Source organism: Camellia sinensis, chromosome 12, assembly GCF_055761805.1.
Source record: "Camellia sinensis isolate YWXY chromosome 12, ASM5576180v1, whole genome shotgun sequence".
Classification (NCBI taxonomy): Eukaryota; Viridiplantae; Streptophyta; class Magnoliopsida; order Ericales; family Theaceae; genus Camellia; species Camellia sinensis.
Window position 1 is genome coordinate 29,589,307 of NC_138972.1, and position 22,578 is coordinate 29,611,884.

Sequence of the window (22,578 nt, forward strand, 5' to 3'; positions counted from 1 at the left end):
AGTCGGCGCGAGTAAATCTCGAAGTACCGGAACGAGAGCGAATACAAGTCTCGACTTAAAGTTTCTGTAAACAATTAATTCAGAATTTAATTTGTTTAATTATTTTTTAAATTATTTAATTTTTTATTATTTATACATTTAAATTACACACATAATCACTGGATAATAACAACTATAATATTAACTATTGATAAAAAAAAAAATTACGTATGACGTGCAAGGCAAGTGCAGCACCACTAATTACATAAAACAATCGACAAAATTAAAGCATACAGTCCAGTTGAAATTTTTGGAAGACAGATAATTCCTTTGCTTTAGGACAAGGCTCTACCGAGAGACAGTCTGATTTTCCAGACTGTAGTGTGTGTGGGGGGATCGCTGGGTATGGTGAATTGGTGACGTTTAGAAATCAGTAACAAACTAGTGTTTGAAGCAATAAACATGGTGTGGGAAGCAATTTTGTGGGTCATCTTCTTCCTCATGACCATGGGCCTCATCGCATTGAATCTCTACCAGGTACACTGTCTTCAAGATCATCATCTACAATTTAATTTATATAAACCCTAAACCCTTCATTTGGTTGCTGAAAATCTGAATGAAGACAAATTGACTATGATTGTTGTTGTTTTTGCAATTGTAGTGTCTGATAAACGATTAACTAGTGCAGATTGTGTGCTTATCGGACTTGGAGGCCGACTATTTGAACCCATACGAGTCATCAGCTCGCATTAATGCTGTGATTGTCCCTGAGTTTGTATTGCATGGCGTCTTCTGCGCTTTATTCCTCCTCACGGGACACTGGTTCATGTTCCTTCTTACCCTTCCCATAGCTTGCTACAATACCATCTTGTGAGTTTCTTCATCTTCAATTTCTTATGAGTTACTACATTTATGTCAATTGTTTCACTGTTGCTCTTCTTACTTGCATCAAAGCTGATCTCATCTGTAATGTCTCTGATGTTACCGTCTACTCTATGCTTTTAACTTGTAGATTAAATTTTTATTTTAAGATGAAAGTTTTGAAACACTCAATCAATGATAAGATATGCTTTCAACATTAAAATTTTATGTGGGTTGCTGATGCATATATTTTTTGTGTATGATAAGTGGGCAATCATTTCCTCTGAGGTAGATTCACACCACTCCTACAATTTTAATACCTGACAAACACAATAAGATCTATTGACAACTTCGTAATTGTTTATGAGGATTATCTAATGTCTAAGCCACCATGTTATAGCTTTTAAAGCTTTGAAGTTTATCTTTGTAATCTATAGATATGATCATATGATGTGCTTGTATTTCAGTAGGCTCAAGTCTATGGTACGCACCCTTTTAAAGGAAAGGGTGCGCATCATATGCAATTTAAGCCCCAATATGGAGTTGTTTATGACTTGAAGTAGTGGTGGTGGTTCCACATATGGTCAAATAAAAAGGGGGTAAACCTTGGTTACGAACCCAAGTAGTGAAACTTCCTGAATCGTCCTGACAGTCTAAGGTGGAAGGCCTCCCTTCAGGTCAGTTTTGTGTGTCATCCATTAATATGTGAGATGAATATCTATGAAGCATGGGTACGGGTACGAGTACTATTACTGGTAATATGGTAAAATTTAAAAAAAGTAGGGTACGGGGTACGGCTTGGTATGTTTGTAAAAAAATATTTATTTTTAATTTAGAATAATGTAAAAATTAGTTAAATAGTTTAATTTATTAAGATCCAACCTATAATTAACATTTAATGTCAAAGTAAAGGTATAAATCAAAATTAAATGTCAATAATATATTAAATAACTTACAAACTATAGTTTAATTTTAAAATCATGCTAAACATAGGACTAAAAATGAAAAAAGAAGTCTAGTGAAAGGAGTTTTATCTCTATAGTAGAAGAAAATTTTGTTTCAACTGAGATACGGCACGGCTTGGGTATATACTAGGTATGACTGGGTATGCCAAAAATTAAGAAGAAACAATTTGAGTATGTGTTTCGTGTATCCGGTACGTATGCAAAAGTACTATACGAGGTACCATATGCCAGTAAGTCCTGGTACGGTATGTCATGTTTTTTGAAGTACCCATGTTTCATAAATGAATATGTTTCTTGTTCTTCTGTCTTGGTTCATAATATGTTGTGGAATAGTGTGCCCTCCAAAAGTTCAATTCTTTGGGTGGTTGGCATGGAAAGGGAGAATAAAGGCTTTGTCATTTATGAGAGTAGTTTGCTTTGTGCTCACGGCATGGTTCTTTATCATCAATAAAGTTTTTTTTGCTGATAAAAAAAAAAAGAAAAAAAAAAGAAAAGAAAAGAGTAATAGATGAGAATGTTAGTTCTGAGTGTATTTCTGCAAGTCTGGTTTGGAAAATGTGAATCATGTTTTGTTGCACTGTCCACTTCCTTGGAATGTGTGGTCTGAACTGATCAAGTGGTGGGGGATCCAATGTGTTACTGCTATTCTTCATAGGACTCAAATGAAAGGGTAGGATTAAAAAAACAGGGAAAGGAGCATTAAAGATAGAGGCATAGAGCTGCCAGCTCAGTGTCCACATTGCTTGAATAATATTTGGTATGCATCATGCATGATAATTTGCTTTTATTTTTAGTTTTTAATGTCAGTTTGGAGGCAGGGAGAGAAGCTACTTCCTCACTCATTTCTGCCGCAACTGCTGCATGCATGAATTTAGTGGCCATTGAATGAAACACCCATGTTTATTGTAATTTTAAAGCTACTCTGATGAAGACAAAACACAAAACAAAAATTTTATTTTTCCTTTGATGTCTTGAAGCCATTTGTTCCTTTTCTGGATGCTATGTTCTTCATTTACTATATACCCTATTTGTAATTGTGTTTTAGTCATGGAATTTAACTTTCTGTATTTTTCAATGAAGCCTTCTCTTGATGTCACTTGTTTAGTTTGATTATACTTGCCTGTAATGTTTATTAATCTGCCTTGTGCAGCTGTGCTTCTAATGTTGCCCTTGCCAGAGTTTGCCTGTGATGCTTTTAAACTTGTCTGCAATTAGATTAAGCATAATATTATGTCTACTGAGATTTTTTCTTCTTATTTAATTTACATTTTGTTTATTTATTTTTTAAATTGAAGCATTTTTTTTTTTTGTTCCTTCTCCTTTTCCTATGTTTCAGATTTATGAAGCGACAGCATCTTATTGATGTCACTGAGGTTTTTAGGTTTCTTAGTGCAGAGAAAAAGTATCGAATTATCAAGCTTGCCTTTTACTTACTTCTCTTCGTCTTGGTCATTTTCAGGTTTGCTTCGATTCTTTATTTATTAATTTCTTAGTGGAATTTATGCAGTTCTTATTTTACATTTTTGCTAATTGAATGTTCTGCTTGCTTCCTGGGTCTAGAATTCTATATACGGCGACATTATCTGCCATGTTATCGGTCTTCCATTTCAATACTACTGAAGAATTAGACATTCGCTCGTCCTTTCTTGAATTCTAGAAGCTTACCTTTCATATCTTGACCTGTATGTTTTGTCCTTTTCCCTTCTCATTTGACTATACTTGATCTCATTGCTTATCTATAGCAACAAAAAATCTAATCACGTAGATGTTAAGGATATTTGGGTCCACTAGATTATGATGAAGCCTATTGAGTCATCTAACCTATTTGTAATATCTGAGCCCACACCATTACTGGTGGTTGTATTGTTGAAACATGCCTGAAGCATTTTAATATGTTTATAAGGTGGCCGTACTTAACATGTTCCCTCAAAAATATAGCTCACTGCCTATGGATTTTTTGTAATTCACACATATTGCCTCTTATTTGGAAGGAATTATTCTTAGTTGATAAGGACATTCTCTTGGCCATGGCTTCTATCTACATTATGGTTCATGAATTTGAACCTGGAGTTTGGTTTGTACAAGAAAAGCCTAAAACTTAAAAGCTGCAAAGCCAAAATGCTACCTCCAGAAAACTAAATGAAACTAAGGTGATTGCTCATATATTAAGAGTAACCATGATTGATGTTAGTTGCTTCCTTCAATGAATGAATGAAGTCTGGTAAATTATTTGATGAACCTTGTTGTAGCCTGAACTTCATAGGAGTTACTTAAAGCATGTGATGGGCAAAACAAAGAGAAAGTACAAAGATAGAAGAGATGAAAGAAAGATAAGATTGTGTTGGGGGAAGTTGTTTTAGAATTACAAAAATGCTTTTTGTGGTTGGAAGGAAAATTTGGGATGCAGTTTTTTAGTGGCTAATGAGAGTATTGATTTGAGATTGAAAAGTGGGATCTCCATGGTTGGTGTGCAAATTGGACAGAGAAGGTTTATGGTCATGTAAATTGACACTTTCTTTATGTGATGAAGAGGATGCGGTTTGGTGCTAGATGGAGAAAGTGGATTTGTTTCTGCATTTCACATTGATGTTGTTAGTGTTGTTTCTCTTGCAGGTTTCTTTCATACTTATAGAGGTTTGATGTAGGATGGGCCTCAGTCTCTTCTATTGTTTATTTAATGGCATTAAGTCGTATATTTGGTAGGGCAGTGGGGGTTAGGATGTGGAGGGTGGATGATTTAGTGTTGGCGATATCTCATTATTGTTTGGAAATGATTCTATTGTATTTTGTGAGGCAGATGCAACTCAGTTGGGTTATGTGAGATGTGTGCTTTTGTGCTTTGAGGCGGCCTGGGTAACTAGAGGAAATTATAGATCCTTTCAGTGGGAGAGGTGCATAATATCGTGCCATTTACTGTGAGTGAGCTATAAAAATCTAGATAATGGATAAGGTTACTGCGGGTTGTGAGAATACAGCTCTTACAGGCGTGCTCTTGCCAAACCCATGCTCGATTATCCAAAAAGCTCTCTTGACTGCTCATGATCATCTAGCCCTTTTATTTTTGAGGCCCACATGTCTTTAGATCCATTAATTCATATAGCTCACAATTGGGTCCGTTACCCGTAAGAGAATTCACTAATGCCACACATAAGCGTGTAGTGATCATGGACCGGTGGCCCAATTCTCAAGAGGCCCCACTTGGTTTTAGGGTCCATGAACCCATATCCTAAATTTGACTCATTGGACAAGGCCTAGCTCGTCATTGCTGAAGAATTTGGCACGAGGCTAAGGTACAAGACAAGAAGGGATTAGGCACTCAACCTGCTTGACTGCTGGGTCAATCTCTGTGCATCACTTAGTTGGTTCTATTAAGCCCATTAAACCCATTATACATGAATCATAACTAATAAATAAAGTTCCAAAGAATTGATGACAGGGATTAGATAGCCTGCAATTCCAAGTGTGGACAGAGCTATCCTTGATTGGTATATGTTATTCCAGGTGGGAATTTGTATCAACTTAATTTTACCAAAAAGATCCATTTTACTCCAAATTAAAGTTGATAATTTCAATAAAATCCAATGCCTTCTTAGAAGTGTCTTCATAGGCTTTTTGTGTTTCTCTCAATTCACTAGTCTTGTTTTGGGTAATGTGGAGCTTATTAGACTATAAGATGGTATTTGGAGGGGTGAGAGTCCATTTTCTCTTTTGTTCCCACAACCTTATCGCCTCTCTAGAGCTCACAATGTTTCAATTGCCTCGATGATTTTTATCTAATTTCACTCCAATTTCTTGAAATTTTCAGTTTTTTGGAAATCTAATTGACTCTGAGATCAATGAGCTTACTTCCTTTTTGGAAATTCTTGATAGTCTCTCTCCAAGGTTGCCTTTCTTTAAAGGCAGTGGACCATTCATTTATCTTGATTGTTCTTTGCAAGTCCTAAGTTAATTGATGATCCAGTTCCATTTTTTGACCCTTACAAGATGATTTGGAATGCTTGAGTGTTTATTAAGGTTAAAATGTTTCTGGACCTTGGTTCCCAAGGAATTTAATACTAAATGACATGGTTCAAAAGAGAAGACCAATTTGTTCCTTACTACCTCAATGATGTCTCATGTGTAGGGGGCAAAGGAAGTACTGATAATTTATTTTTGCATTGCCCTATTTCCTTATCTTTATGGTGGAGGGTGTTCCGCTCAGTGGAGGTGGATTGGGTGATTCCTGCTTCTTGTGTTCACTTATTATGTCTTGATCTTAGAGGTTTTGGATTAAGTGACAAAGCTCGGGCTATTTGGAAGTGTGTAGTGTGCGTGGTTTTGGGGGTCATGTGGTTGGAAAGGGATGCTAATATTTTTGATGATCATCCTATCATGCATCATTTAGGAGAGCTTGGAATTGGAGAATCCAATTGGAACACTCACCATTACCCACCTCATGTACTGTCCTCCACCATCACCATCCCACTACTACCAACCACCTCCTGTAGCTTATCCTCCATCTCAAAACTATGGATATGGTACATTTGGGCCACCTGTTCCTTATGGCTTTGTTTATCAACATCCTGCAAATTCTGTAGTAGTACACTGGATATTGAATTGAAACCTCCAATTATTTCTATGGACACCAACCACATCTGTAAGGTTATGATGATAACACGAGTGGGAGTTACCAATGTTAGAATTAATGCCCCTAGGCATTGAATTAGTGATACTTTAATTGCAAAATTGTCAATTAACTACAAACCGATTGCCAATGGGTGGAATAGCCTCTAGATTGTATGAACTGAACTTGGTTAGCTTAGAGAAACAATGTAGGATAAGTCTATAACACTCCTGGCACATGCAACTGCATGTGGAGGTGACAAAGAGAAAGAGAAGAGACGAGAGAAATCGACTCGTGTGGAGACTTGGCCCACTGGAGACCACCTAAGACCTAGCTCTCCTAGCTGCTTGCTCGGCTCTAAGGATGTCCATGGACTCCAAAGAGCCCCGACCATCTCTCGGGCTAATGCCCCCATGGCATCTTGGCCCGATTGTCTGGCCAACTCCTTGTGGAGGAATATGTTGTTGCATGGGAATATCCCGAGCACCATGACTACCACGACCTCTACCATGTCCTGACATCCCATATGAAAGTTGAAACAAGATTAAACTCGCAATTCATATACCCACATGCCACCTCACACGTCACACACAAGTTAAGTAAGAACCTATACATACATCACATAAGGCAAACCAAATAAGCACACATAGTCACGTAGTGCACATATGAATAAGATATTGATTTGTCCCACGATGTTCAAAGACTTCCAAGTAGAAAGAGCATTGATCAAGTGCTTTTTTAAAGGACTTCTAACAATTTCATGGACGCAAATTAAGTTTAATTCCATACTCACATAGTCACATAAACACATAAAACATACAAGGCCAATAAATGTCCCATCCTAGCATAGTAAGCCCATTATGGCAAAAGCCACGTCCCACGGGACCAAAGTATTCAAACCTGGTTAACTTTGATACCAAGTTGTAATGCCCTGATAGTTAAATAATTTTTTAATTACCAATCATTTATTCTTATTTCCATTTCACAATAGATGAGGGTGTACAATGAAGATATGAGTAGAAAACATGAATCTCTTTCCCATTGAACTTCCCAAAAGTATTGCAAGTTTCCATTTCATTTGGATCTTTTTAGAGTTCAAAATAATTACAATAGTAGTTCAAAGAGATAGAGAAATACAAATAAAGATGCCCTAATGGCTTACAACTTTCAGGACAAGGGTCTTGGTTATAGAAAAGTGGAACACATTCCCAAACAAATAAGCTCGATAGCTATCACAAGTAAGCATTCAAAAAGTGCCTCAGTGCTCCATCCAATCTTCCACCTTCTTGTCAACGGGGTGGAATTACATCATAAACCAAACCAAACGAAACCAAGCCTTAAGTCCCATCAAACCCTAAAATGTTATTTTATGATAGGAATGAGCGAGATTGTCCCGTAGAAATACATTTAACAAAGTATATAAATATGTGATAACAGTATGATCATGCCAATGCAATGTCATGCTCAAAATTCATAGTTTTGTTTCTTCTCAAAAGAATGATACGTCAATGCACTTTTAAATTCAACAAAACATCGATTTTAGAGCGGTAGTGTGCACTAGAATCCCAAGGTAAGAATGAGATACATATACATAGATTTTATATGTCAAAATAGCCTCACATTTACTGGCTCAATACGGAAGGGCAGTTGAGCACCTAAAACAATCGTTTTCCCACATTTACTGGCCTCAAGCACAGAAGGGCAATTGGATACCTTGACTCCTTACGCAGATACTAACACAATACTCAACACATTTCCAAAACCAACTGTCTACCCGGATTACTATGCTATTTACCCCCTTTCCAATATTCCAACATCTATTATGATAAAACAATATGAGCTCAAAACCATGAAATGCAATGCGATGCATGAGTTCACAAATATAATAATTTGCCTAAAGTCCCTTTTTAATTTTATGAGAAATAAACATTATAATCTATGGGGAAGAGGTATTACAATCTCATAGTTTTCAATAGTTTCCATTATCATCCATCAATATGACATAATTCCCAAGATTCATATCATTTCAAGATTTCCGAATGTATCAACATATCATCAACTCAATGTCATCACAAGCATGAATTTACTCTTAAATCTCTCCTTTAGATTCAAAATAACAAACTAGGGTTTTGTAAAAAAATTGGGGTTTTCCTCATTTCCATCATCTATCAAAGAATCATCAATAGATGACCACTTTTACACAGAAACTTATTTCAAAAGTTTTGAGTGAAAACCTTATTTTCAAACATCAACACCTCTTTGATCAAAACCATCTTTCTCATTGTTGGCACATAAATTTCAACCAACTTTATGTTCAAATTTCAAATACGATCAAACAATTAATGACACGTATAGCACTTATGATAGGATTGTCGTAGGTAATCGCTTCCTAAAATGATCAACTTGATCCGTGAAGTGCATAATTAAAATGACATCGTATCTCAGCGACGTTATTCAAGATACTCAAATGACACATGGAGCCTACAAAAGATGATACCTGTAGAGCCTACAGTAATAACACCATAGGATAAGTCCAAAGGAACAATATAGATAATCAAATATGGTTACATCTAGATTCAGATGTCACTATCATTCAAAATTCAAAATGGCGTTATCATTCAATTTGAAATTTGAAATTTGAAATTCAACTTGAGGATGAGGCCCTCTTATCACCTGGATGGCCCTTTATAAATGAGGGATCATCACACAAAAAGGGGAGAAAATCAGAAGTTAGAAGATCTGAGAGAGAGAGAAATTAAAAGCTAAAGAAGTCACTACAAGAAAGAAGAAGTCGAGAGCTTACACTACACTGCAAGCATTTGATACGATGTCAAGCTTTAGGTAAAGGGTTCCGAACCCAAATATTGTATTTTGTATCTAAGGGTTCTAAATCTCTACAATTTCAATAAAATATTTCTTTTCCTTACTTTGTCTTTTGTTCATTTTTTTGTTCTTCATTAATCGGACGTTTCATTTAAATAAAATGTGTAATTAACGATCTGAAATGCGAATCGGAAATAGAAACTTGCTATTCAAATAATCAACAGTGTTTGGTCCAAAAACTAAATAGTGAACATTTGTAACATGAATTTTGAAATGTGTTGAAACACTTCACGTTTCAAAATTTGTGTCTACACTCATACATCTTTATATCTAAGGAAATACCATGTACTCTCATCAAAATATAGATATACAAAGTTAAAAGGTATTCCTACCTCAAGGAAGAGAGAGAAAGGTTGAAGACTCAAACTTTGACGATAATGAAAACATGATCCGATCTGTTCCAAACGTAGCCCTTGACGTGGTCTAACTTTTTCCCTCAAGAATTAGGATAGATTTCGCCCCCAAGTAGATGAAACCCAAGCTTGAAGCTCCAAAAATGGAGGAAAGTAAGAGAGAGAGAGAGAGAGAGAGAGAGAGAGAGAGAATGCTTCTATCTATAGTGGGAGGGGGGGGGGGGGAGAATGTGGGGCCCAAGAATATATAAAATATAAAGTCAAAAATCACAAAAAGTGGGGCCCAAAACGTGGCTGAAGTGTTCTTTTTTTTTTTTTTTTTTTGGTCAAGTGTTGACACCTTGATGAGGGTGTCGTCGCCCGCGTACAAGGGCGCAAAGGGCTGAGCTCAAACATAGGCTGAGTGTCAACACCAGAGAACCTAGGTGTCGACACTAGAAAACAAAAGGCTTAAGAGAAATAAAAAAAACGCTGCAGGTGTTGACCCCATAATGTCCTGGTGTCGACACTTGCAAGCAGTGTACACTAGATTCAATCTAGGCCAGATGATGTCGACACTAGGAGAGGGTGTCGACACCCAAAAACAGCAAGACTCAGAAAGAGGGAGGGAAGGCAAGTGTCGACACCCAAGAGCTCAGTGTCGACACCCAAAACATGATTTCAAGGTTCTAAAACATGATTTCAAGGTTCTAAGGCATAATTTCAGCAGGTCTGAATGTAATTGAACATCCTAATCAAAGTATAGATCGAATTTCTAACTCAACCAACATCAATATACACCAACCAAGGGAATTCAATAACAAAAATAATGGAATTAAATGCATCCCAAAGGCTTATAAATCACAAGTGTTACATGTAAGGCAACAGGAAGATCATTAGAGGCCACATCAATAGAAGGAATACGAGATACAAGGGATGAATTGGCTGGGCCATAAGAAACAATGCGACGAGCTTGGGTTTACTAATAAACCTGTAAAGGAGACCGAGGTAACGGAGCAGGATCTAAACTGGGGGTAAGGTCTAGACTGGTGGGAGGTAAGATAGAGGATGAGGGGACACACAGCATTGAAAAAGTAGGTGTGGGAGAGGATGACTCCCCCTTACAACAAGACAGATCAACGGACAACTGTTGCCCAGACGAAGAAAAAAAAAAGGAGTGGAGTCAAAAAAAGTAACATCAGCAATAACAAAGGACCTATGAGACTTAGGGTGATAACACTAGTAACCTTTCGAAGTACAAGATAACCTAAGAACACATTTGGGAGCACGGGGGGATAACTTATGAACGCCCGGGTCAAGGACATGGACAAAAGCCACAACCAAAAATACAAGGAGACAGGGAAAACATGGAACACTCGGGGTATAAATGAAAGTAGGGAGACTGGTTGTGTAACACGACCGAGGGCATGTGATTCATAAGAGAGCATGCAGTGAGCACAATATCACCCTAAAACTGTTTAGGGATGTGCATGTTAAACAAGGGTGTATGAGCAACATCTAACAAATGACGGTGTTTTTGCTGAGCAACACCATTTTGGGGGGACGTATAAGCACAACTAGTTTGATGAATAATACTATGATTATCACAAAAGGTATTCATAACAGACTGCACATATTCTAAGGCATTATTTGACCAAAATACAAGGTTTTAAAAAGCGGCTGCAACCGTTACGTAACGCTGTTACATAACAGTTATGGTGGTTACCGCCACCCGTTACGGTCGTTTTTGCAGTGTGATTGAGATTCACAGGTGTGTTGGTCGTAGCGGCTGCTGTAGCGGCAGTAACGGTGCCGTAACAACCGTAATGGCCTGTTACGCACCGTTATGTAACGGTTTCGAACTGCTTCTTTTGAAAAATACACAAAAAAAAAAGTTGAAAATGAGAGAAGAGGGATAGAGAGAAGAGGGAAGATAAAAAGAGAAGATGGAGGAGCAATAGATAGAGAGAAGAGGGAAGATGAAAATGGGAGAAGAGGGATAGTTAGTGATTGATTTTTTGTATAATATAAAGTCATTAATTAAAATAAGGGTAAATTACACTGACACCCCCTGGGGTTTATATTTATTATAGTTCCTTCCCTCACCTTTTGGAAATTACATCTCCCCTTCTGAGGTTTAAAGTTTTATTACAGATTCCCCCCTCAGCTCTTTTAATTTTTTTAAATACCAATTTTACCCTCATTGGATAAATTACATTGACACCCCTCACATTTTAGAAATTACAATCCCCTCCCTAAGGTTTAAAGTAGCATTACTAATTGTTCCCTCGGTTAGTATTAGTTGGAAAAAAAATTCGTTGAAAAAAAAAATTAATTGAAAAAAATATTTTGTTAGTAAAATTTTTAAATTTTTGTTTAAAACAAACATAAACTCATTTTTTGAATTTACGTTTTTTCCTTAAATTTACAAACTGAGATAACTATTTATAAAAAAAAAAAATTATCAAACAAGTTTTTATGACAGTTTTTTAAATTTTTGTAAATATAAATTGAAAATTGAAAACTGAAAATGAAATGGTTACAATAGGTCTTAGATGGTAAAAATGTCGTAAAATTAACAAATAATTAAATAAATTACCAACGTAAGAAATGATTTATCAAAAGATTCTTAGGCTATGTATAGTTTGATTTTTAGAAATTTTTAAAAAAAATTAAAAATTAATTTGGTTAAGAAATAAAAAATAAAAAATAATTTTCATTTCGTTTAAAAAATAATTTTTTTATTTATTTTTTATTTCTTAACCAAATTAATTTTTAATTTTAATTTTTTTTTTCTAAAAATCAAACCACACATAGCCTAAGAATCTTTTGATAAGTCATTTCTTATGTTGGTAACTTATTTAATTATTTGTTAATTTTACGATATTTTTACCATCTGAAGCCTGTTAGGTAACCATTTCATTTTCAGTTTTCAATTTATATTTACAAAAATTTAAAAAATTGTCATAAAAACTTGTTTGATAGTTTTTTTGGTTTATAAATGGTTGTCTTAGTTTGTAAATTTGAGGAAAAAACGTAAATTCAAAAAATGAGTTTACTCTGGTTTTTAAACAAAAATTTAAAAATTTTAATAACAAAATTTTTTTTCAATTAATTTTTTTCCAATTAATTTTTTTTTAATGAATTTTTTTTCCAACTAATACTAACTGAGGAGGGCAATTAGTAATATTACTTTAAACCTTAGGGAGGGAATTGTAATTTTGAAAATGTGAGGGGTGTCAATGTAATTTACCCAATGAGGGTAAAATTGGTATTTACAAAAATTAAAAGGGTTGAGGGAGAAATCTGTAATGAAACTTTAAATCTCAAGGGGGGAGATGTAATTTTCAAAAGGTGAGGGGGAAACTGTAATAAACATAAACCTCAGGGGGTGTCAGTGTAATTTACCCTTAAAATAAAATGTAAAAAACTCAGTTTATAGTGATTTAAAAATATGAAATATATTGGATCATACTTAAAAATTTTCAAATATTGATCAATATTTATTTTAAACCCAATAAATATGATCATAAAAAAAAAAAATATGCGTATCGGTAAGTTTTTTTTAAAATGTGCGAAAAATAAAAAAATTCACGGTTCCGGTTACCACAACCATTATGCTACGGCCTTTACACCCTGCAACCGCAATTGCGCCACCGCCACCGTTACGGTTACGGCGACTACAACCGCTTTTCAGAACCTTGCCAAAATATTTTAATATATTTCCTAAATTGAATAAAGATTTCATTATAAAACTTAGAAATGATTGAAATCAAATCTGACCTCTGTTTTATTAAAAACAACCAAGTCATTCTAGAGTAATCATCCACAAAAATAACAAAACAAAGAAAGCTAATAACAGTGGGAGTTCTAGAAGGATCCTATATGTCTATATGGACTACATCAAAGGACTCGGACACACGACTAACACTACGACTAGGAAAGGAACTACGGTGATGCTTTTCAAATTGACATCCTTCACACTCAATTTGAGACAAATAACTCAAACCGGGAACAACTAACTTGAGCTTAGCTAATGAGGGATGTCCTAAGCGGAAATGCCACTGTAGAGGAGATAGTATAGCACTCAAAACAGCAAACAAATGACGAGAACTCTTAGTATCCAAAAAATATAAGCCATCCTTCTCATGCCCCGAACTAATCATCCTCTTGGTCTGGAGGTCCTATAAAACACATGAAGTAGGAGAAAAATTTATAGAATAGTGGAGAGCTTTTGTTTACTGACTAACATAAAGCAAATTAAATGGAAAATTAGGAACATAGAGACCAGAAGGTAAGGAGAGAGATAGAGTGGGGTGAAGAGGACCTTGACCACTGATAGGTTGAGAAGACCCATCGACAAGTATAATATTATAGGTAATAGGCCTAGGAGTGTCGAAAAGAAACGAATTATCAAAGATATGGGAACTAGCGCTAGAGTCTATAAGCCAAGGTTGGGTGGACGAGCCACACATGCAATATTACTTAAATTAGCCGAAGTAATTGTAGAGGATGAAGGTAGACCAGGCCGAAGAGAATGAACGAGTGCGGTAAGCTCGCTAATCTGAGTAGTGAGTGTTAGCATATTATATTAAGTGATAGCATATTATATTCGCCGAAAGGCACACTAGGGTCTGTCTGTAATCACTGTAATCATTTTATGCACTCAGGGATAGCACTCAGGGATCATCTTGTAAATTGCATTTCTTGTAAACCCTAATCTTCTTTTATAAATAGGGGGTGATATTCTATCATTCCCCAAGCTGGTTACCCAAGCTTCATGGTATCAGAGCTACACCTCTAGGGTTAGGGTTCAAAACCGTACCTAGTTGGATCATCTGCTTCGTCGATCTTCAGCCACCGTCGTCACTCCGCTTCGTCTTCATCAGCCGCTTCGTCTTCATCAGCCGATTGGATCATCTGCTTCGTCTTCGTGGATCATCTGCTTCGTCTTCGTTGATCTCCTGCTTCGTCGATCTCCTCAGGTCCTCAGCTCGTCTTCGTCTTCTCCTCAGCTCGTCGATCTCATCGCCCTCGTCGTCCTCAGCTCCTCTGTCGTCTCCGTCACTCGTCGCCCTCAGCTTCGTCACTCGTCGTCCTCACTGTGGTATGATCTCCGACTCTAGTATATCTATAAATATATATATATATACTGATATATATATATAAATAGCCTGATATATATATATATACTGATATATATATATTTATATATAAATATATGTATATATCCTGATATCTACATAAATCAATCAATATAAAAAAAAAAAAAATCAATATAAAAAAAAAAAAAAAAAAATGGTTTCTTAATTTTGTTATATCTTTATAGTGGTCATTGTGCCTGTCATATCACTACCACCTTCCAGGTTTGTGATTGCCCCTAGTTGTGTTGCGGGTTCGGTAGTATTGTATCCATGACAGATTCTACCAGTGTGTCCCCTTCTTCTCAAACACCAAAGAGTGAGAGTCCCATTCTACCTACTGCCATGATTGAGAATCCCAACCCTAGTCTGAAAATCACCACCTCTCTATTTAATGGTCAGAACTACCTAGCATGGTCCCAAAGTTTGACTATGTTTTTGAAGAGCAGAGGGAAGATGGGATATGTTGATGGCAGGATACAGGCCCCTAGTACCACTGACTCAAGTTATGAACAATGGGAGATTACCAACTCTTTAATTATGAGTTGGCTTATCCATTCGATGGTTCCAGAACTTGGTGAGGGCTACTTGTCTATGGAGACTGCCCAGGATGTTTGGGAGGCTGTGGCTGTTACCTATTCCCGCAAAGGGAATTTTTCACAGGCATTTGAGTTGCGCCGCTCTATTGAGAGCACACTTCAGGGGGAGCAAACTGTTCTTCAGTACTTCACTTTCCTCACCAACGGCTGGAAACGCCTTGATCACCTGGAAGACTATAAGCCCGTTTGCCCTACTGATTCTGTCGGGTACAAGAAGTTCATCGCACGGGAACGGGTCTTTAAATTTTTGGCCGGCCTAAATGTGGAGTATGATCCAGTTAGGGGTCGAGTTCTGAGTATGGATACTCTTCTTTCACTTCAGGAGGCATTTTCCTATGTACAAAATGAGGAGAGTCGCCGGTCTGCTATGATGTCCCCTGTCTCTACTGACCGTTCCGCATTACTGTCTACTCCTCGAGATGGCCTCAGCCTGCCTCATCCGTCTGCTGCTAAGGAGTCTGTATTTTGTGATTATTGCAAGAAGCCGCGGCATACTCGTGAGACGTGTTGGAAGCTTCATGGGACTCCATCCGGGGGTCGCAGTGATCGGTCTGGTTCTCCAGGAGGTCGGTCAGGTCAATCTAGGGGACGTGGTTCCTATTCCCGGGCTCATCAGTCTAGTGCCGTTGATACCCTTGATACTACTTCTACTTCTGTTACCCAAGCTTCTGATACTGAGCTAGAGGATACTTTGCGCCAATTGTTGGACCGCCGATCTTCTACTGCTCTCAGTACCTCTTCCTCGTCCTTTGCCCGCTCAGGAAACTTAGCATCTTCTCCTTGTGCTTTCCTGTGTCATACATCTTTGCCTTGGATTATTGATTCTGGTGCCTCAGATCATATGTCTGGCTCCGCTGATCTTTTCTCTGTCTATAAGCCCTCTTCAGGTCAGGACAAAGTTAGGATTGCCGATGGAACTGTTTCTTCCATTTCTGGCAAAGGTTTAGTCCAAGTCACTCCTACCATACATCTATCTTCTGTTCTCCATGTTCCCAAGTTTTCTGTTAATCTATTATCCTTAAGTCGTCTTACCCAGGATTTGAATTGTCGTGTGACGTTTTTTCCTGATCATTGTCTTTTTCAGGACCTTGTCACGGGGAGGACGATTGGCAGTGGTAGTGCAGCAAATGGTCTCTACTTCCTAGATCAACCGGACAAACTTGCTTATTCTTCCACCACGTCTTCTACTACCCCCGCTGATGTATGGCTGTGGCATCGGCGTCTTGGGCATCCCTCCTTTCATTTACTTAAGCATTTATTTTCTTCTAGTTTCGCAAATCATCATGTGTCTGACTTTCTTTGTAGTCTTGTCAACTTGGAAAACAATATAGAGCTTCTTTTGCTCCCAGTTTGAATAAAAGCTTTGTTCCTTTTTCATTAATACATTCTGATGTTTGGGGTCCCTCTCGTGTTCTGTCTGTGAAAGGTCATCGCTGGTTTGTTACATTTATTGATGATTTTTCTCGTGCTACTTGGGTGTATCTCATGAAAGATAAAAGTGAGGTTTTCTCTGTGTTTCGCACTTTTCATAAGATGATTTGTACTCAGTTTGGGGCCACTATCAAAATCTTTCGTTCTGATAATGGCGGGGAATACATCGATTCTGGGTTAGGACAATATTTCTCTACTCATGGCATTATCCATCAGACCTCTTGCACTAATACCCCTTAACAAAATGGGGTGGCCGAACGCAAGAATCGGCATCTTCTTGACATGGCTCGGTGCATGTGTTTTTTTATGCATGTGCCTCGACCCTATTAGGGCGACGCTGTTCTCACCGCTGCCCATCTTATTAATCGTCTCCCTACCCAGGTCTTGGCCAAACAGGCTCCGCTTCACGTCCTCCTCGGTTCTCAGTCCTTGTTTTCTATTCCTCCTAAAATATTTGGTTGTGTCTGTTTTGTCCATAATCACTCTCCCTCTCGTGGTAAGTTGGACCCTCGCTCCCTCAAGTGTGTTTTCCTTGGTTACTCTCCTACTCAAAAGGGGTATAAATGTTACCACCCTTCGTCTCGTAAGTGGTTTGTGTCCATGGATGTCACTTTCTTTGAATCCCAGTCCTATTTCTTGTCCTCTCCGGTGTCACCGTCCTCATTTCCGGGGGAGCCTTGGTGTGAAGTGAGTCCTGTGCCTCCTATGGTGGAACCAGTTGTTCTTGCACCACCCTCTACTACTGTGCTTCCTATGGTGGAACCAGTTGTTCTTGAACCCCCCTCTTCTACTGGGACTATAGAACCCACTGTCACCAAGAATACGGACGGGCATGTTTATGTCCGGGACATAGACAGAAAACAAGTTAACTGGATACACGGGACCGTTTCTGCTACCCCACTGCCATCTCCTGCTTCTGATGAGAGTCGAGGTAACTTTGAATCTCTCGAGTCCATTGATCTTGATGTTCCTATTGCCAAGAGGAAGGGTGTGAGATCTTGTACTCAACATCCTATCTCACAGTTTGTATCATACTCTCATTTGTCATCCTCATATAGAGCGTTTGTGTCCAATATTTCCTCTGTTAGCATTCCTAACCATTTTCAGGATGCTCTTGCTACCTCTGAATGGAAACTAGCCATGATTGAGGAAATGAAAGCACTTAGGAAGAATGGCACTTGGGAATTGACTGAGTTACCTCCGGGCAAACGACCTGTGGGATGTAAATGGGTATATACTGTGAAACACAAAGCAGATGGGTCTATTGAGCGTTACAAGGCAAGACTTGTGGCAAAAGGGTTTACTCAGACATATGGCATTGATTATTAGGAGACCTTCGCACCCGTGGCTAAAATGAATTCAGTCAGAATACTTCTCTCTTTAGCAGCTAATCTAGATTGGCCGCTTTATCAGTTTGATGTCAAGAATGCTTTTCTCCATGGTGACCTCGAAGAAGAAGTATATATGGACATTCCTCCAGGTTTTGAGGATCATCAAACAGAAGGCAAAGTATGCAAACTTCGGAAGTCATTATATGGTCTCAAACAGTCTCCAAGGGCTTGGTTTGAGAGATTCACTCAGGCTATGATTAAATATGGCTTCAAACAAAGTCAGGCAGATCACACATTGTTTGTGAAACATTCCTCACACGGTAAGACTACAGCACTTATTGTTTATGTAGATGACATAGTTCTTACAGGCAATGATAGTGGGGAAATACCTCTGTTGAAGAAATATTTAGCTAAAGAGTTTGAAATCAAAGACTTGGGCAGCTTGAAGTATTTTCTGGGCATTGAAGTTGCTCGCTCTAAGGATGGGATATTTATCTCACAGAGAAAATATGTGCTTGACCTGTTGAAGGAAACTGGGATGCTTGGCTGCAAGGCATGTGCCACCCCCCTGGAACCCAATCAGAAATTAGGGGATGATGAAGGAGGAGAAGTTGTGGATAGGGGGAGCTATCAACGATTAGTGGGTAAGCTCATTTACCTCTCTCACTCCCGTCCTGATATTGCTGTTGCTGTCAGTATAGTTAGTCAGTTTATGCATGCTCCTCATCAGATTCACCTTGAGGCTGTCATGAGAATCTTGAGGTGTTTGAAGTCTGCTCCTGGTAAGGGTCTGTATTTTTCAAAGTATGATCATCTTCGTGTAGAAGCCTATACAGATGCTGACTGGGCTGGGTCAGTAACTGATAGGAGATCAACTTCAGGGTATTGCACATTTGTTGGCGGCAACCTAGTTACTTGGAGGAGTAAGAAACAGAATGTGGTTGCCAGGTCAAGCGCAGAAGCTGAGTTTAGAGCTATGGCACAAGGTGTGTGTGAACTTTTATGGATCAAATTATTGTTGCGTGATCTAGGTATTGATCAGACGGACTCCATGCGGTTATACTGTGACAATAAGGCCGCCATCAACATCGCTCACAATCCAGTTCAACATGACAGGACAAAACATGTTGAGATTGATCGCCACTTCATTAAGGAGAAACTCACTAGTGGTATCATTTGTACTCCCTTTGTCCAGTCTGGTGAACAACTTACTGACATTCTCACCAAGGGAATTGGGAATAAACCATTTCATGACATCGTAGGCAAGCTGGGCATGAGAGATATCTTCGCACCAGCTTGAGGGGGAGTGTTAGCATATTATATTAAGTGATAGCATATTATATTCGCCGAAAGGCACACTAGGGTCTGTCTGTAATCACTGTAATCATTTTATGCACTCAGGGATAGCACTCAGGGATCATCTTGTAAATTGCATTTCTTGTAAACCCTAATCTTCTTTTATAAATAGGGGGTGATATTCTATCATTCCCCAAGCTGGTTACCCAAGCTTCAGTGAGTGCCTCATGAGAATCAGCTAGAGAGGCAATAAAGCTAGTTGGAAACGAAGTCGACTCAAAGGATGGAACATCCATAACCTGATGCACATGATTAGGTTCACTCTAATTCTGCTAACATCAGGGTTCAGTATGGCCTACGATACCACAATGAGTACATTTCCGATCACCATGAGACATAAAACCAAGTTCACGCCCACCACGGGAACCAATACCACAAGAACTACCCCCAAAAGAACCCCGAAAACCGATATGGGAGCTTTGATGACCAGAGTGTCGAGGAAAACTCCCTCGAGGAGGCCCACGGTTGCCACTGGTAGAGATCAATATAGAAGAGGACAAGGACAGGGAAGACGAACCAGAGGTGGGTTGGATCGATCTTAATAAAGAACGCAACAGGTGAGAACAGGCATTAGCAGCGGAAGGTAAAGTCTCACTGGCGAGAATTTGATCCTTGAACCCCTATAAATTAAAATCTAAGTCCGAGAGTAAAGAGGCCATCATAAACTATTCCCAATGTTGCTTCTATTTGGCCAAATCAGTAGCGAAGGGTTTGTGCTGCAATAACTGATTCCACAAGTTCTTAAGACCACTATAATAATCGGGAAGAGACCGGCCAGACTAGCAAATTGCAAAAATCTGGTCATATAACTCAGATTCAAGAGACATTACTCTGATTCAAAAACGACTCAGCAAGAGAGTCCCAAATTTCCTTAGAGGTGTCACAAAATTCCATGGTAATAGCAATATGGGGTTCCAAACTATGCTAGATCCAACCCATAACACAAGAATCTATACTACACCAATCATCATAAGTTATATCATCAGTGGCAGGAGGAAGTTCAGTGAGGAAGCGTGACTCTTCTTGTCACATAAGGAAATTTTAACGGCATGAGCTCAAGCCAGATAGTTTAAACCACTTAGTTTCTTGGTAGTAATAGACTTAGGCAACTCATCATCCCAAGCTATCGGTGGTTTAATCTCAGGGGTTTTTGTCTCAGCCATGGCAAGCCCAAAGTAAAGCAACAACAACAACACAACACATAAACAGAGCAACACAGCAAGTCCCAACAATGAAAATCAATAACCCAGTAGTCTCAAATAGCAAACTAACAAGAAGACTAAAAAAGATGAGAAAACAAGGTGTCGAACTGAGAAAGATAGGGTGTCGACAATGAAATCAGCCACAAAATGTAAGAAACATCAACTACTCAGCAAACTAATTACAAAAAGGGCTGCCCACAACTATTTTGGCTCCCATAGAGGGATTACGATAGACAAGAGATCGACAATATAACATCTAAAAACTAGAAAATTATTCAAAAATTGGAAACTCACATCAGATGATGCCAACAAATTCCACAAAAATCACCTTAATTCTCAGGAGGAAAAACTGACCTTGAGTGTACAATTTTTCCGTACGAAATGTGATGTCACGCAGACGTCATCATACGGATGATGACATCAGCACGTCCTCGTCACCTCAGGTTAATCTCTAGAGTTTGATGAATACTTGATAGGGAAAAATTGAAGCTTTGATACCAAGTTAGAATGTAAAAATATGTAGAATCAAGATTGGGGTTAGAGAGGAAGAGAGAAAAGAGGAGAAAGGAATACGTTCTATTGAATATCTATTGTTGGGTTATTAAAGAAACCCTACATCAACAATCTATTTATATGAACTCCCACATTAGAATATGACTCTAGTACCCCTAACTGAATATTAAAATAACAAATAAGTAATCTGACAAGGTGGAGGAAAGGGAATGGCAGGGTGGTGGATGAGGTGAGAGGGGGAGGAGGGAGAGGGTGGCGGGGGAGGTGGACCAATGTGTCACGACCCCAACCCGCCCCAAACAGGATGGTGTAGTGACTGACCAATAGTCCCTGACTATCAAAGGCCTAACTGAACAAAATTCAAGTTGGACTCTTATGATAATTGGGGCAAATCTCATTTTAAGTTGCGGAAGCCTTTAATTACTTTAGTTGAGTCCATTAAGTTTATTAAAACATCTATTCAGAGCAGTACTTAGCTATATGAAATGAAACATACATCATTCTTGTTTGCATAATCTTTTAGTAGGAATACATGTACAAGGCCAATTTTCAACACCCTCGACTCTAGCATACAAACATGAATTCACGAAGCTAACTTCTCGATGCATCTCTTGTACCTACATACATATAGGGGTGAGGGGTGAGCCATTGCCCAGTGAATAATATTGTAGTAAAGTGGTAAATGAATGAATTCCAATCTCATTTGCAAAGCATAATATCATATCACATTTTTAAAAGCATTTGAACATTTCTCATCAGAATATTTCATAATCAAAACATGATAACATGGTACACCCATTAGAACCTCTTAATAGAATAATCGACCTGGGTACCGATTAGACAATCCATACGTCGGTGGCGATGGAGCTCAAATATGACCATGGTGCATTTAGATGGCCCCCCAATGGCTAGGACTATGTAAGGCTTCCATTGATAGATTTAAACAAAAAATAAGATATCCATTCATTCAAAATCAAAATAGGAATTTAATAAATCATGTTATACTGTCAAGCTTCCAAAACTAGTTTTCGAACATAACTTTATAATAATATTACTCACAAATGGCTTGCGAACAATGAGGTTTTCCCCTTCTCCAAAGCTTAACCTACACAAAGTATAAACAAGGCATTGAAAAGATCTCAACCTGCAAGTTCTTAAATCAATTGAAGTGTTTTAGTTTAATTTAACATTTTCTAAAGGATCTCTACCTACATGTTAATCAAGTGCAAAGCATGTGCCAAAGATGTACTTTGAAGGGCCTTAAATATTCGTGATTTAACTTAATGTTTCCTAATCTTTCCTCAAAGCAGCTAGTGCCTTTCTAAGCTCAAATTCAAGTCTTAATCAAGGGTTAATCATGTACTAAATGTGTATATTGAAAA

At 38.1% G+C, this 22,578-nt stretch overlaps 1 protein-coding gene across 2 annotated transcripts in view; it reads left to right on the forward strand.

Annotated features, from left to right (window-relative positions):
- The first annotated feature begins 218 nt into the window (after positions 1-218).
- LOC114312492 (Cornichon family protein) overlaps positions 219-22,578 on the forward strand; it is a 33,224-nt gene continuing 10,864 nt past the window's right edge. Inside the window, exons 1-4 of one of the 2 annotated variants that reach the window (XM_082898263.1) lie at positions 252-516; positions 668-849; positions 3,142-3,264; positions 3,366-3,487. In XM_082898263.1, the coding sequence (XP_082754389.1) occupies positions 442-516; positions 668-849; positions 3,142-3,264; positions 3,366-3,462 (477 nt within the window). In that variant the 5' untranslated portion in view covers positions 252-441 and the 3' untranslated portion in view covers positions 3,463-3,487. Of the gene's footprint in view, positions 517-667; positions 850-3,141; positions 3,265-3,365; positions 3,488-22,578 lie in introns of both variants that reach the window. The other variant, XM_082898264.1, reaches the window with a different exon arrangement.